Source organism: Microtus pennsylvanicus, chromosome 1 (assembly GCF_037038515.1).
Source record: "Microtus pennsylvanicus isolate mMicPen1 chromosome 1, mMicPen1.hap1, whole genome shotgun sequence".
Taxonomy (NCBI): Eukaryota; Metazoa; Chordata; class Mammalia; order Rodentia; family Cricetidae; genus Microtus; species Microtus pennsylvanicus.
This window is the reverse complement of record NC_134579.1, coordinates 116,975,029-116,990,957: the sequence shown is the minus strand read 5'-3', so window position 1 is coordinate 116,990,957 and position 15,929 is coordinate 116,975,029. Positions and strand designations below refer to the sequence as shown.

Genomic DNA, 15,929 nt, shown 5'->3' with positions numbered 1-15,929 from the left:
TCTACTCCTTTGGCACTGGAGTTACAGCCGCAACGCACCATGCCTAGCTTTTACATGGATGCTGGGATTCTGAACTCAGGGTCTTATGCTTGTATGGCAAGCACTTTACCCACAGGGCCATCTTCCAATCCCTAGAAGGTGTCTTCTAAAGAAGATGCTCTTGAGAGAGCTCATACTGAAAGGAAAATGTAAGAAGAAAAAAAATGACCAGGTAGTTTATGAAATAAGGTTTGAGAGGCAGTGAGGCCTGGGAGTTCGTGCTATATTGCCTTATCATTTCTCCATAACAAGAGGCTGAATTCTTTGCTGAAAGTGGTGGGTGAGGCAAGGGATATAAAAGATTCTTTGACATCTGCATATACTTTGTGCACACATCTGAGATTCAAATGAAGGTTTTATGAGAGAATATGCATTAACCCTACTACTTTATGTGTTATGTCTGGTTTTGCCAGCCTTTGTGTTACCATCATCTCTAGAATTTGTCCTTTTGCCAGGTGGGTGAAGAGGGACAGCTACCTTCCTGTGGGCAGTCATAATCTCAAGGCAGCTGCCAAAGCCAAACTTGGCTATGATCCTGTAGAGTTGGACCCTGAGGACATGTGTCGTATGGCCACTGAGCAGCCTCAGGCACGTAAGCCCATTTGCTCGTTTTTGCATCCCTGAAGTCATAGACACTCTGGCTAGAGAGGCTAGGTTACCTGAGATGTGGGTCCTAAATTGGCCCTGCCTGGCCCACTCCTGCTTAACCTTGCCTCTTCCCTGAACTTTGTTTTCTGTATTTCATGAATTTCCTTGGACCCTTGGTTCTTAATGTTCCTGTTCTCTGTTTCCCCCAGACTCTGGCCACTTACTCAGTGTCAGATGCTGTTGCCACTTACTACCTGTACATGAAGTATGTTCATCCCTTCATATTCGCCCTGTGCACCATTATTCCCATGGAACCTGATGAGGTTAGTGTCACCTATGGTCTTCCAGTCATCTTTTCTACATGAACTGATCCTCATCTAGGACTGGTCCTAGAGACTGATAGTGAACTCCTGTGTGTGGCTTCACTGACATCTTTCTAGAGTCTAAGGGCCCCAGTGTGAGAATAGCAACAAAAAACAGCGGCTGCTGCTACTAGCTACAAAACTTTTCTTCACATGGCAGTCAAGGTTAGATGCCTTTCTGGTGGTCATGAACTTTGTCTAGGAGTCAGGGCTTTTGACAGATTTGGGGTTGCTGGATGCAGCTTTTTTTCCCTGTAGGTGCTGCGGAAAGGCTCTGGAACATTGTGTGAAGCCTTGTTGATGGTGCAAGCTTTCCACGCCAACATTATCTTCCCCAATAAGCAAGAGCAGGAGTTCAACAAACTGACAGATGATGGTCATGTGCTGGATGCTGAGACCTACGTGGGAGGTCATGTGGAGGCACTAGAGTCTGGTGTCTTCCGAAGTGATATCCCATGCCGATTTAGGATGGTATGCCTCCTTCCTGGGTCTTGGGTTCTGCTTTTTTCCATTCTTGTGCTGTTATGAAACCCAAGAAGCCATGGCCTGAAACAGTCTTTATCTAAATTTTTCTATAGGCCACTTCTGTCAAGGGTGCTTTCTATGACTCGGTACCACTCCTATCCCTTCTTACAAAGGATGAGTCTCCATTCAGGGCTTCCTACAACACAGTACACTTGCAGAACATTCTCTGGTACATCCTGACATGTATCACACTGGAGGCAGATTTAAAGATCTGTCTGACCTGTGCCCTTTCCTGCTTAAACTAGAATCCTGCAGCCTTTGATTTCCTGCTGCAACGAGTTGAGAAAACTATGCGCCATGCCATTGAAGAAGAAGAGAAGGTGCCTATGGAGCAAGTCACCAACTTTCAAGAGGTAGCCACCTAGGAGGCATTGAATTGGCCTATAATTGGATCAGTTCCTTTTTACATGCCTAAAGCACCTCAGGCTCTTGATGTGGTTTTGTCATACTGCTTCTGGAACCTGCCACCCTTCTATCTTCATTATCTTTTATTGTACTTGTTCTCTTTTTTATTGTTCTGTTTTTCGTTTTTGTTTCGTTTTTCAACATAAGGTTTCTCTTTGGTGTACTTCTGGCTATGCTGAACTCACTCTGTAAACTACCAGGCTAGCCTCCGACTTACAGATCTGCCTACCTTTGCCTCCCAACTGCTAGGATTAAAGGTGTGTGCCACCACCAATAATTCCTTTGTTTTTCCCATTTCTATAGGTGTGTGATCAGATTAAGACCAAGCTCACCTCCCTAAAAGATGTCCCTAACAGAATTGAATGCCCTCTTATCTACCATCTAGATGTGGGAGCCATGTATCCTAACATAATCCTTACTAACCGCCTGCAGGTGAGAACTCAGCTTCCCACATCATAATCATCTCTCTCTGCAGATGATTATTTGCAGATGTTTTCTGACCCTCCCCTCCTTTTATAGCCTTCTGCCATAGTGGATGAGGCCACCTGTGCTGCCTGTGACTTCAATAAGCCTGGAGCAAATTGTCAGAGGAAGATGGCCTGGCAATGGAGGGGAGAATTCAGTGAGTGTCAGGCCCGAAAAGGTGCTCAGCAGGGCAGGACAGACCTAGATTCTGATCTTGGAATCTGTCCATCGTTTTTCTATACAGTGCCAGCAAGTCGCAGTGAATACCATCGAATCCAGCATCAGCTGGAATCAGAGAAGTTTCCTCCTTTGTTGCCAGAGGGGCCAGCACGGGCCTTTCACGAGCTCTCGCGAGAGGAACAGGCTAAATATGAGAAGCGGAGGCTGGCAGGTGAGCACCTGGCAAAGCCAGAGCTTTGCAAACAGTGGCTCCTTTGATCAGAGATATGGGCATTCTTTAGCTCCAAGGCAGTAGGATTTTAGATTAAATTATGTCTTTCTGTGGATGTTCCTTTCTTTGTTTCTCCTTTACAAATGTCCAGGAAGTAACCTTTGTAACAGTCTTGGTATCAAGTTGTCAGTACTCGGGGGCTGTTCTCTTTTACAATGATAATTATAATTAGTGTGTCTGGGTTTTTGTTCATTTGTGTTACAAATGTTAGGAAAGTGAGCTCCTTAGCATCCCTTTGTACCGGCTTGCTCTTTGTTCATCTGAAAGGTCTCAGCTACCTCTCCAACACTCTCAACTATCTTAGATTATTGCCGGAAGGCCTATAAGAAGATCCATATGACCAAGGTAGAAGAACGTCTGACAACCATCTGCCAGCGGGAAAACTCATTTTATGTGGACACAGTTCGAGCCTTCCGAGACAGACGCTATGAGTTCAAAGGGCTGCACAAGGTGGGTCAAAATAGATCAGTTTCTGAAGTGAGAGGGTTTTAACATCTTGGTCTATAGCTGTAGTATGTGGGGAGCTTGTAAACTGTCACATGCATTTGGATAATTGTAGTAATAAGGGTGGCGGGGCTGCGTCCCCAACACCCCAGCCGCCTGCTCGGCTACCTTTTGCCCCAAAATAACAATACACAAACTGTATTCATTTACTCCTCCCACCTATCTTCTAACCAATGAGGACCAAGCAGTTTCTTTTTATTTAACCAATGACCTTCCTCCATCATTTCCCCTTTTTCGGTTTAAACAAAAAAAAAGCTTTAACTTTAACATAGCAAAATTACATATAACGAAACAGTTATCAAGTAAAAGTTACAATAATCTTTATCATAACTAAGGAAAACTATAACTATAACTAACTATTCTTAACTCCATCAAAGACTCCAGAAAGATACAATATTACCTAAGCAAACAAGAAAAAAGCAACTTTTAAAACTCTAGAAATGACAGAGACATCTCGCTGCCTGGACAGTCACCCAAAGTTCCTCTGTACCGTTGGGGCATCCATCTTCAGCCTTCAGGCCCATGGTATCCAGCAGACATTTCCATAAAGCAGGAAAATTCAAAGTCAGTTCAGTCACTATCTGTTGTGTCCTGCAGAATGTCTCGCAGGCTCTTTCATGAATCAGGAACCCCGAAAGATCATCTCACCTTAGGCAAGTTCAGTAGTCCTCTCTCTGCGGGTTCTCTGTGTCCAGTTTATGCAATAGTCCAGGCAAGAGCAGTTTCTTGCCCAAATGGCTATCAAACTCCATAAGGATCCTCTTCGATGCCCATCTTCCTTTTGAAGTAGATACTCTGCCAGGAGCAGAGTGTCTCATTGTCATGAAAAGTCCTAAGTTATTAAAACATTAAATGTCCTATTCTGTAATCTTTGAAAGACATGAAGAATGTCTATCTAAAATATATCTCTGTATATCTAGAAAATCTAACATGACTACAAGCTTTACTGTTATCGATGATTATCCATTAACAACCTATATTTCTTAATTATACAGTACATATTTAAATGAACTACACAATCACAATACCTTAATCAAAATCAGAAACACTTATACATATAACAAAATTGACCGTAAATCTCTATCAATAAAGCAAAATCTATACTAATGCAAATTATTCATGTCTATATCATATCCCCCTTTAAATGTAAAAGAACGTTTATAAACCATATTTGGGAACATGGGCGCAGTTTTTTCTCTCCAAACTGCTTCCTGCTGAATGGGGGCGTCGTTAATGATTTTAGGGTGTAACCTGTGTGCCAGGTTTATCTCAGTTGGCAGTTGAGTGAAGTAATTTTTTGGGGGTATTCACAGGAACCTTTCGGGAGGTCGTGGTCTATCATACCATATCGGGATAGATGCAATCCACAGGGTCTGGTCCTCTGTGAAAACAAAAGAAGACCCTCTCCAAAGCATCATATCTTTAGACCCAAATTCTGAAATCATACCCTCATGATATCCGTTCTGGTTCCACTTGGCAGCCCATATAATGAAATGTCTCTCTGTACTTAGCTCCTTCACAGTCAAAAATTTTAAAGAAAACACAATGTACATAATCCAGACTCTCTGCGAATTTTCCATTTTTACGTGGCTTATTTTTCTTTATTTCTTTTAATCTCTTAACTATCTGTACTCTGTCTCTTTAAAGACTTTACCTTTTTTTTTAACCCATTAACTTTATTCTCTATATTCTTTTTCTTCTCTCTCCCAAGCCTACGTACATTCATCCAACAGTGTGACTCATTTAGTGGTCTGAATCTGTCCTATTGTGAATCTGCAATTTTTTACTATCCAGGAGCACTTTTGATTTGCACCTTTAAATCACTAGGCGCTTAAGAATCTAAACTGTGACATTCCTAGGTTAACTTTTTGCTTTTTGAGCGCATATCTTTGACCTGGAATAGCTCTGTAGACCAGGCTGTCTTTGAACTCTCAGAGATCCGCCTGTCTCTGCCTTCCAGGCATTGGGATTAAAGGCGTGTGCTACCACACCTTGAACTCACAGAGGTCAATCTCCCTCTGCCTTCCAAGTGTTGGGATTAAAGTTGTGTACTACCACACACAACAACTCTCTTGCTTTTTTTGTTTTTTGCTTTAAGAACTTCAACTTTTAGTCTGCATATATTTTTAACACACTTTAAACCATTCAGAAATTTTCTTTGTCTTTGAATCTCTCTTTACTGTATATCTCTCTTTTTCTGACCACAAGAGCCTTTAAATTACTGAGCAATATCAGTAGGACTAAAGGCGTGGCTTTGCCGGCTAGATGTAGCCCATTCCTTAGCTTTCTGCCATTCCAACCTTCTGGCTGAGGTACTGGCCAGAGCCGCATTCAGTGCCACAAGTCTACAGTGTTTCAAGGTCCCTGCCAGCAAGCGAGCTACAATAGACAACACTCAAGTCCTCTCTCGGTAGCCGGCCCTCCTGCCTCAAACAGTCTGAGTTTGCCCTGGCAGGATGGCCCAGAAAGCCGGCATTTTTAAACGGCGCAGCTTTTTTCCTGCTACGGCTGAAAACCGAAAAGCATGTGTTCAGCTTTTCGTCAACACCGTTTAAGTGTTTCGTGGCAGGACCTCTTAATGAGCTGCAGGCTTTGCAGCTAAAGCTGAGTCAGGAAGCCTCTCTTAGATGAGGCGCTTGCTTGCCTCTGGCAAGCAGAGTAGACCCGAGAGAGTGCTGCTACCAAGAAACCATGCACAAAGCTGTCATTTTGTTCTAGAATTACTTCCCAAGCTGTCTCAGGCTTTATGTGGAAGCAGTTGTCCACGTGGGCGCCATTTGTAGTAATAAGGGTGGCGGGGCTGCGTCCCCAACACCCCAGCCGCCTGCTCAGCTAGCTTTTGCCCCAAAATAACAATACACAAACTGTATTCATTTAATCACTGCTTGGTCCATTCTGCTTGTCCCATTAGCTCTAGCCCTTACTGGCTAATTCTGATATCCCATCAACCCATCTCTAATAAACTGTGTGGCTCCGGTCTTACCGGGAAAGATTCAGCATGTCTGACCTGGCGGCTTGCTTCATCGTGTGCGTCTGCCTAGAGAGCGGAGCATGGCCTCTCTCTGAGGCGTCTGCTCCCGAGAGGAGAGCTGTTGAGTCTGACCTCACTTCCTCTACCTCCCAGCGTTTTGTTCTGTTTACTCCTCCCACCTATCTTCTAACCAATGAGGACCAAGCAGTTTCTTTTTATTTAACCAATGACCTTCCTCCATCAGATAATAAATTCACAGTTGTCTCTAAATGTAAAGAATCGATGGCTAGAAAGGGCAGAGATTACCATGACCTAAATAAACCCTGGGAACCATGCTGATCAATTGTTTCAGAAGTAATTATGTAGTGCCACACCTGCAAAAAAGACACTGACTGAACTAAATACTCCCATGAGTTGACTTGTCTTCCAGCACAACAGGTAAGTAAGTAGTTCTTACAAACTCTTAAGGCCACCACATACACTGGATTTAACCCTCTGATTTAGAGGAATAAGAGGAATGACCACACACATACACACACACACACACACACACCTTTGGTTTTTCAAAATAAGGTTTCTCTGTGTAGCCCTGGTTGTCCTGTAATTTACTCTGTAGACCAGGCAGGCCTTGAACTTACAGATCTCCCCATGAAATTAAAGGCATGTGCTACCACCGCCCCACTGACTTTGTTTCTAGATTGTGATGACAGTCTTGATGGAAAGCATGGTAGACTAGAAGTACTTATGTTGGAGGACAGATGGACACATGGAATAAAGGAGATATGCTAAGGTATTAACAGGTGGCCAATCTAAAGAGGGAGTGGTCTTTGTCCTTTCAAAAGTTGTTCTTTTGGTTTTTGTTAAAGTTTTTTTTTTTATGTGTTTGAATGTTTTGTTTGCTTGTATGTATTTATGCCTGATGCCCATGGAGATCAGAAGATGGCATCAGATCCCCTGGAACTGTAGCTACAGATGGCTGTAAGCCACCATGTGGGTGCTGGGAAACAAACTTGGGTTCTCTACAAGACCCACTGGGCCATCTCTCCAGCTCCAGATTTGAAAGGTTTTAATGCAGAAAATTTAGTCTTTTGATCTTTGTGAACTGAAATTAGAGAAGCTGTAAGATACTTAGGCTCCCCAATTTACTTCCAGGTATGGAAGAAAAAGCTCTCGGCAGCTGTAGAGGTGGGTGATGCATCAGAGGTGAAGCGCTGCAAGAACATGGAGATCCTTTATGATTCACTGCAGCTGGCTCACAAGTGCATTCTGAACTCCTTCTACGGCTATGTCATGCGCAAAGGGTATGGGCCACACGCAGTAAATGAACAGGGAGGGAATGAACAAGATGTGATGCCAAAAAGCAAAAAGTTGGGGGTGTCTTCAGATATTGACGAAGCCAGCAGATGGATGTGTATTAATGGGAATGTTCTTACAGCTCACAAAATGTTGGTGATACAGACTTAATTGGGACTGGGTCCTTAGGAGTAAGGTTCACATTGGTTCAAGGGTCTGGGTGTTGACTTGCTACTGGATACCTTGATTTAAGTATAGTGGGCTGAAGATAAGATTGGTTCATTTTGACATTTTTATGTCATTGTATCATCACTGGAGTGGAAAGGGCTTTTAGGAAATTATTTAATAGCATCATATTATTTAAGGGGTGGACAGAGGAATGACCAATGAAGGGCATAGAACTTGACTGATGGGCTGAAGTCTTACAGCCAAAGTAGAGACTATTCTAGGAAGAGAGAATAGGACATGGTTTGGGTGGTATGGCCAGTAGGGCCTGGACTCTATTCCTTGGACAAAGCAAGTTGGGGTCTCTGGGGAAACAAATCAAGTTCAGGAACAGAAGAAAAGAGTGCTGTTAACTTGTAACTCTGTAGAAAAGGAAAGAGAACTGACTGGAGTTGATTTAAGTTGTATCTGATTGTGTTTGTATGTTGGGGTTTTTAAAATTATTTGTGTGGACATGCACATACTATAGTGTTCATGTAAAAGTCAGAGGACAGTTTTGGAGAGTCAGTTCTCTTTCTACCATGTAGGTGCATTGTTTCAAACTTAGTTCATCAACCTTGATAACAAGTGCATCTACCCACTTATCCATTCTGCCAGCCCTGTTTGTCTTTGGAGGTTTTTGTGGGGAAGGGAGAAGTCAAGACAGGGTTTCTCTCTATAGCCCTGGCTGTCCTAGAACTAACTCTGTAGACCAGGCTGGCCTGGAATTCACAGAGATCCGCTTAGCTCTTCCTCCTCCTGTGTACTGGAATTAAGGGCATATGCCACCACTGCCCAGCTTAGTTGTTGTTGTTTGGGGTTTTTTTCAAACATTTTTAATAAACAATATTTTTAATAGTTTATTCTTATTTTATGTGCATTTGCATTAGTGTTTTGCTTGCATGTATGTCTGTTTGAAAGTGTCAGATCCCCTGGAACTGAAGTCACAGACAGCTGTGAACTGTCATGTGGGCATTGGCAATTGAACCCAGGTCCTCTGGAAGAGCAGCCAATGCTCTTAACTGCTGAGCCATCTCTCCAGCTCCCTATTTGTTGGTTTTAATGTGAGTGGATGTGCTAAGTGCTGTTGGGTCAGAATGGAGAGAGAACAGGGAAGGGGTCTAAGCCTGGAGAATGAGGTTGTAGGCAGAGTGAATTGGCAGGAGGCTGAGGACAGCTGTCCAGATATGGGCTTAGAGTTTCTAAGGGGCAGGTAGGTGAGGGTAGGATTTGGGAAGAGCTGTGACAAGAATGAAAAGAACGTAAGAGTGGGATTGAGAGTCCTACTGACTTTGAAATTGTGAACTGATATGTGACAGCATGTTAACCCTTCTAGAACTTTCCTGAGCCACACTGGTCACCCTAAACTAGGGATAGAAGTACCCTCAGAACAAAACCAAATTCCACCTTAGTTCTGTCCTGCTTCAGATATGTTTGGCTACTTACATCATCTCTTCTGGGGATCCCTTCTGTCTTCTGATTCCCTGTGGCAGGAGCCTCTCATTAGTTCTGCTCACCATAGACTTTTGGCTGTCCTTTCCAGGGCTCGCTGGTACTCCATGGAGATGGCTGGTATCGTCTGCTTCACAGGAGCCAACATCATCACCCAGGCAAGAGAGCTGATTGAGCAGATCGGGTGAGTGTGGCGTGGCCTAGGGTTGGCTGCAGGACTTGTACCACAGTGGGAGGGGCAGTAATAGGAAATCATAAAGGCTGGGAAGATAGAACTGGGTTTGATAACATATTTGAGATATTCAACACCTGACTTCTAAGGAGTTGGGGCCATAACCTTGTATCCATAAATTTCCTTTATCTCACTCCTTTCTTTGAAGGAGGCCCTTAGAATTGGACACAGATGGAATATGGTGTGTCCTGCCCAATAGCTTTCCTGAAAATTTTGTCATCAAGACAACCAATGTGAAGAAATCCAAACTGACTATCTCCTATCCTGGTGCCATGTTGAACATTATGGTCAAGGTAAGTGGGTCTGCAGCAAGGAAACACATTCCATTCTGACTTCTGGCCTGTTCCCAGTGTGGGTGTTTGGAAAGATCTCAACTGGTGATGTCTTTGGCCCCATACAAAAACTACCCGTCTGTAATGCTCTTTTTTCTAATTTCCTCAGCTGTCAACAGTCAGACTGTTAGATTCAGGTTGCAAAGAAAGTTTCTTTCACCTTCACAGAACTATACCATTGTTCTTTCTTTAATTTTTTAAAACAATTTTAAACTTAAACAAAAGTCTTAAAGATAGTACCAAAGAAGAATGGGGATATGGCTCAGTAAAGTGCTTCTCACACAATAATGAGAACCTGAGCTGGGATCCCTAGCACCATTGTAAAAGCTGAGCATGTCAGCACAAACTTAGTCCCCATGCTGACTTGGGGACACAAAGAGATGAATGAATGCCTGGAGCTCATTGGCCAGCAAGCCTAACCAAATTGATCGGCTCCAGGTTCAATGGAAGACCCTATCTTAAAAAACAAAGTGGGGTGAGCTGGGCAGTGGTGGTGCATACCTTTAATGCCACCAGCACTTGGGAGGCAGAACCCTCTGAGTTCTAGGACAGCCAGGGCTACACAAAGAAACCCTATTCTGAAAATCAGATAAACAGATGAAGTGGGGAACAATTGAGGCAGACATCCAGTGTCAGCCTGGCCTCCACGTACACACACACACAAATAGTGCTGAGAACCTTTTTATGTCTTTCTGTCTGCTTCCCCACATATTTACATCTGCCTAAAGTATGCAGTCATCAAAATGAAGAAATGTATGTTGGTATACCCTTAACTAAATTACATATTACTTGGAGGTAATGTGTTTCCAGGTCCTCACACAGTGTCCTCTTTAACCTGGACAGTGCCTTGGTCTTTACTGGTCTGGAATCTTATTTTCTACTGTCAATTTGGAGTTCTCAGTATAAGAAAACTCAGTATATTTGAGTTTTCTTGAAAGAATGTAACGGGGGTGATGCCTGTTCATCACTTTCTCATCTTTGAGGACATAGGCTCCAGTGCCAGGTTGTCCTCATCAGCCTGATGATGAGGTTCCCCCAAACTCCCGTTCATATGCTGTTCTTTGGTTAGTAATCACACCCAAGGATCACTGACTTCCCTGAAGGAATGGGTATCACAGTAATTAACGAGTCTCATAAAGGCATGGGTTTGATTTTGGGGTTTTTGTTTTTTTGTTTTTTTTTTTTAATTTATCTAACTTTTATGTGCACTGGTGTGAAGTTGTTGGATCCCCTAGAACTGGAGTTACAGACAGTTATGAACTGCCATGTGGGTGCTGGGCATTGAACATGGGTCCTCTGGAAGAGCAGCTAGTGCTCTTAACCTTACTGAGCCATCTCTCTAGACCCGATGAAGCCATGTTTTGAAATGTTCCTTAGACTTTGTTTTTTTTTTTTAATTTTTATTTATTATGTAGACAATATTCTGTCTGTATGTTTGCCTGCAGGCCAGAAGAGGGTACCAGATCTCATTACAGATGGTTGTGAGCCACCATGTGGTTGCTGGGAATTGAACTCAGGACCTTTGGAAGAGCAGACAGTGCTCTTACCCACTGAGCCATCTCTCCAGCCCTCCTTAGACTTTGTAATTCCTGACTTTTGCAGCTATCAGTTGGGTCACCTGTACTGCTGTCAGTTTCCTGTGCTAGTATTTCTTCATGGGAGTTTGCTGTTTATCCCATTCCTTCTGCTTGATCATTGGAAATAATGGATAGTTGTTACTGCTTGTTCATTGATTTATTGACAGCAATGTGTGTTCGTGGGCATCTTTTATACTTAGATGATAATCCAGTGTCTTTTCTTGCTCAGTTTGTTTCTAACTGGCTACAAAGATACACACTGTTTTATTTTTTGGATCTTGTGTTTGGAGCATTTATTTAATTGTTACTATAAGATACTCCAGCCTTGTGTTTTCCTGTCTTAGCCTTGAAGTCAAGCATTTCTTCAGGGATCCTCTCTCCCTTACTGAAACATTGGCAATTCTTGATATGTTTTTGTGCTATCTTTTTACCTTTCCCTGAAAGTCATGTATATGAAAACATAGAATATTCAACCTAGACCTTGTAAATTACACTTGGAATGTAGCGCATTGCTGTGTATGTCAAAACCTTCTGCTTTTCTGATACCAGTTATGTCCATTGTGTGGTAGAGCTTGTTTGCTGTCCCACCCACTCCCTGAGGAGAGGAGGTGTTTCCTGGGTTGAGCCCTTAGAGGTAAGGTTGCCTTTCTTATTATTGGTTCTTAGGAAGGCTTCACCAACCACCAGTACCAGGAACTAACAGAGCCTTCCTCACTCACTTATGTCACTCGCTCTGAGAACAGCATCTTTTTTGAAGTTGATGGACCATACCTTGCTATGATACTTCCAGCCTCTAAGGAAGAAGGCAAGAAACTGAAGAAGAGGTATGAATCTCACAGCCTTATATTTTTGAAAGAAAATACAGTAGATGGATAAGACTTAAGAACTTAGGAGAGAAAATGGACCAGGAGCCAAAATGAGAACAAACTGGGTGGGTTTTTGTTTGTTTGTTGTTTTATTTACTCACTTTGGGGGTAAAATTCACATTCTGATCTATTCTGATTCTGTGAGCAATGGCTCTTTAATGCTTTCCGGCTTGCTAAAGCATCAACATAAGGGTAGAGTTCTGCTTGCTGCCTCAAAGATGACAAGAGGGTCATGCAGTGAAAAAGGAAGGCAAAGGGGAGACAAAGCACTCAGCACCCTGAGGTTCCTTTCTCTGTGTTGCTTCCCTTGCTTTTCAGATATGCTGTATTCAATGAAGATGGTTCCTTGGCTGAACTGAAAGGTTTTGAGGTGAAGCGCCGAGGGGAGTTACAGCTGATTAAAATATTCCAGTCCTCGGTATTTGAGGCCTTCCTCAAGGGCAGCACACTGGAGGAAGTGTATGGCTCTGTGGCCAAGGTGGCTGACTACTGGCTAGATGTTCTCTATAGCAAGGTAAGACTCCCCCTGCCTCCCCAGCTGGCTCCAAGATGAGTATCTTTCAGGAACGTAGGTCACTTTGATGAACTTTGGCTTCCTCAGCTCTGGTACCCTAAAATTTCCCAGCTTTGTAGAGTGGCAGCATGGTAATAAAAGAAATCATAAAGGAAAACTTACCAATTATCAAGTCAATTTCTTTGATTTGAAGTCTTTGGGTTTTTTGGAGACAGAGTTTTTCTGTGTAATAGCCCTGGCTGTCCTGAAACTCAATTTGGAGACCAGGCTAATCTCAAACTCATAGAGATCTACCTGCCTCTCTGTTTCCCAAGTGCTGGGATTAAAGGCGTGTGCCACCACTACCCAGCATTTTTATTTATTTGTTTTATGTGTATTTTGCTTGTGTGCATTTGTGTGTGTTGTGTGTATATCTAGTACCATCAGAGGGCAGACGACAGCATCAGATCACCTCTAAGTGGAATTACAAGGCAGTTATAAACTGCTGTGTAGGTTCTGGGAACTAAACCTGGGTCCTCTGTAAGAGTTGCTCTTAATAAATGTTGAGCTGTCTCTCCAACTCCCTTTTTTAAAACTTTTTTTTAAAAATTACATTTATTTATATATATTTGTGTGTGTGTATGTGTACACATGTACATGTGTGGAAGTTAGAGAACAACTTATGGGAGTCATTTCTTTCCATCTACCATATGAGTTCTGGGAATTGAACTTGCAAGCCTTAGGTCTTGGTGGCAAGTACCTTTACCCGCTGAGCCCATTTTGCTGGCCCTGATTTTTTTTTTTCCTAGGGTGAGGTAGTTTCTGGAACTTAACTCTGTAGACCAGGCTAGCCTTAAACTCAAAGATCCACCTGTCTCTGCCCCTTGAGTACTGGGATCACAGGCTTGACCCTTATGTGTAAAAAAAAAAAAGGTTTTTGTAGGCTCTATTAATGTATGCATACTTTTTTGTTTTTGTGTTTTGAGATAAGAGTCTCATTGTGTAACCCTAGCTGTCCTGGAATTTGGTATGTAGACTAGGTTGACCTTGAATAGAGATTCACCTGCCTCTGCCTCCTGAGTGCTGCGATTAAAGGTGCACCCAACTGCACACCTTTTTTCATTTTTTGAGACTTCTCTGTGTAATGGTCTTGACATCTGCTTTGTAGACCAGGCTGGTCTCAAACTCACAGAAATTCACCTGCCGCTGCCTCCCAAGTGCTGGGATTAAAGCCACCACTGCCTGGCTGCACACATCATTTTTATAATTTATCCCCAGCATTACAAAAGAAGGAAAAGCAGGAATACAGGGCAGTGGTAACGTGCCTTTAGTTCTGCCTCAGAATATTTGACTATTTCTGTAATGTTTTATGTTATAGACAACTTCCACCTGTTTGCACATTTCCATCTGTGAGGAAGTTTCAGAATCCCATTATTCCAGCCAGTACCGTATATATGTCAATCCTTTTGGACAGATGTCACCTTATCTTCTGTGTAGAGCATAATTATTCCCTATACTGTGTGGCTTTGTTATTGCTCATACATATTTCTTGATAGTTTGTGTAAAACTTAAGATAAAAGGTAGGGTTTTATGTGCCTTTTTCATATTACATTTATTTTGAGGATGGGGTACACTTAAGTGCCACAGTGTGCATGAGGATGAAGTCAGAGGACAACTTGTAGGAGGTGGTTCTCATCTTACATCATGTGGATCCTGGAGGATCAAATTCAAGCTATCAGGGGCTGGTGAACTGGCTTAATGGTTAAGAGGAACAGGGCCTAAGTCCTTGCATCCACATGGCAGATAACAGTTGTCTGTAATTTCAGTTTCAGGCGATCCAACACCCTGTTCTGGCTTTTATGGGCACAAGGCACACATGTGGTATACAGACATGCATTCAGACAAAACACCTATACACAATTCTAAATTCAAAAATGACAACTCAGGTTGTCAAACTTGGCAGTAGATACCCACTGAGCCATCTTGCCACTGTCCTATCCTACACTTTTAATGCAGTGCTAGAACTCTAACCAAGGGTGCTAGGGCAGCATCCTTTTGCTTATTTTTAATGACATTACTCTGCCCTTTGGGAAATCCAAAACCTGCCTTCAACTTTTCAGGACAGAAATAAGTACAATCCTAGAATCAAAGTGAGTATAACCTTATCTTCCTGGCATCTTTTGTTTCTAGGCTGCTAACATGCCTGATTCTGAATTGTTTGAGCTGATTTCTGAAAACCGTTCTATGTCTCGGAAGTTAGAAGATTACGGGGAGCAGAAGTCTACATCCATCAGCACAGCAAAACGCCTGGCTGAGTTCTTGGGAGACCAGATGGTCAAGGATGCTGGACTAAGCTGTCGCTATATCATCTCCCGAAAGCCAGAGGGGTCTCCTGTCACTGAGAGGTAAAATCCTCCTTAAAGAGTTGAATTGTTGGGTGCATGCCTGTAATCTCAGTACACAAAAAGCTAAGACCAGAATATTTGAAGTTCCAGGCCGTTCTGGGCAACATAAAGAAACTGTGTCCTGGGGCACTGGAGGGGTAGGAGCCCAGTAATTCGAAAATTAAAACAAAGGGTTCAGTGTTAGCCTGGACTCTATAATAGTGAGTTTGAGACCAAGCTGACTGGGCTACATAGTCATTCTCTATCTTTAAAAAAAAAAAAAGAAAGAAAGAAAAAAAAAAAAAAGCCAAGCCACTGGCTTTGCAAATCCACACCTGTCATGGAGCCTCTGGATCCTCATAATAATAGAACTTCCATAGGAAGAATGTGGGTCGTGGGTCCTGTGGGTGTTGAAAGAAGGAAGACTACTTGGTAGTGAATGTCTTTAATCCCAGCACTCAAGCAGGAGGTAGAGAGACAGGTTGATCTCTGTGAGTTGTGAATTCAAGGCTAGCCTGATCTACATAATGAGTTCCAAACCAACTAGTGCTACAGGTGTGACCCTGTCTCTGAAAGAAAAAGAAAAATTGGCCTCCATCTAATGCTTATCAGTCATAGGAAGGCCTTTGTGGGGCCCTAATGAGATCCTGGAAAGGGAATGGTGAATCTAGAGAACTTTGGTTTGAAGGCAGTCAGCTTCTCTTTCGTGGATATAGATATTGGTATCTTGGAAGGGCAGGGCCTGGCCTACTCATGCAAAGACAAGTTGATGCTAAGAGTAGCTCT

The 15,929-nt window shown here is 42.8% G+C and overlaps 1 protein-coding gene across 2 annotated transcripts in view; it reads left to right on the top strand.

Annotated features, from left to right (window-relative positions):
* The window catches only part of Pole (DNA polymerase epsilon, catalytic subunit), a 56,699-nt gene that overhangs the window by 11,871 nt on the left and 28,899 nt on the right, over positions 1 to 15,929 (top strand). For both annotated transcript variants that reach the window (XM_075980975.1, XM_075980964.1), the window contains exons 13-26: positions 495 to 627; positions 837 to 950; positions 1,248 to 1,460; positions 1,760 to 1,867; positions 2,223 to 2,351; positions 2,439 to 2,541; positions 2,629 to 2,775; positions 3,140 to 3,285; positions 7,463 to 7,611; positions 9,351 to 9,443; positions 9,640 to 9,784; positions 12,067 to 12,224; positions 12,585 to 12,780; positions 14,950 to 15,164. In XM_075980975.1, the coding sequence (XP_075837090.1) occupies positions 495 to 627; positions 837 to 950; positions 1,248 to 1,460; positions 1,760 to 1,867; positions 2,223 to 2,351; positions 2,439 to 2,541; positions 2,629 to 2,775; positions 3,140 to 3,285; positions 7,463 to 7,611; positions 9,351 to 9,443; positions 9,640 to 9,784; positions 12,067 to 12,224; positions 12,585 to 12,780; positions 14,950 to 15,164 (2,049 nt within the window). The remainder of the gene's footprint in view (positions 1 to 494; positions 628 to 836; positions 951 to 1,247; positions 1,461 to 1,759; positions 1,868 to 2,222; positions 2,352 to 2,438; positions 2,542 to 2,628; positions 2,776 to 3,139; positions 3,286 to 7,462; positions 7,612 to 9,350; positions 9,444 to 9,639; positions 9,785 to 12,066; positions 12,225 to 12,584; positions 12,781 to 14,949; positions 15,165 to 15,929) is intronic.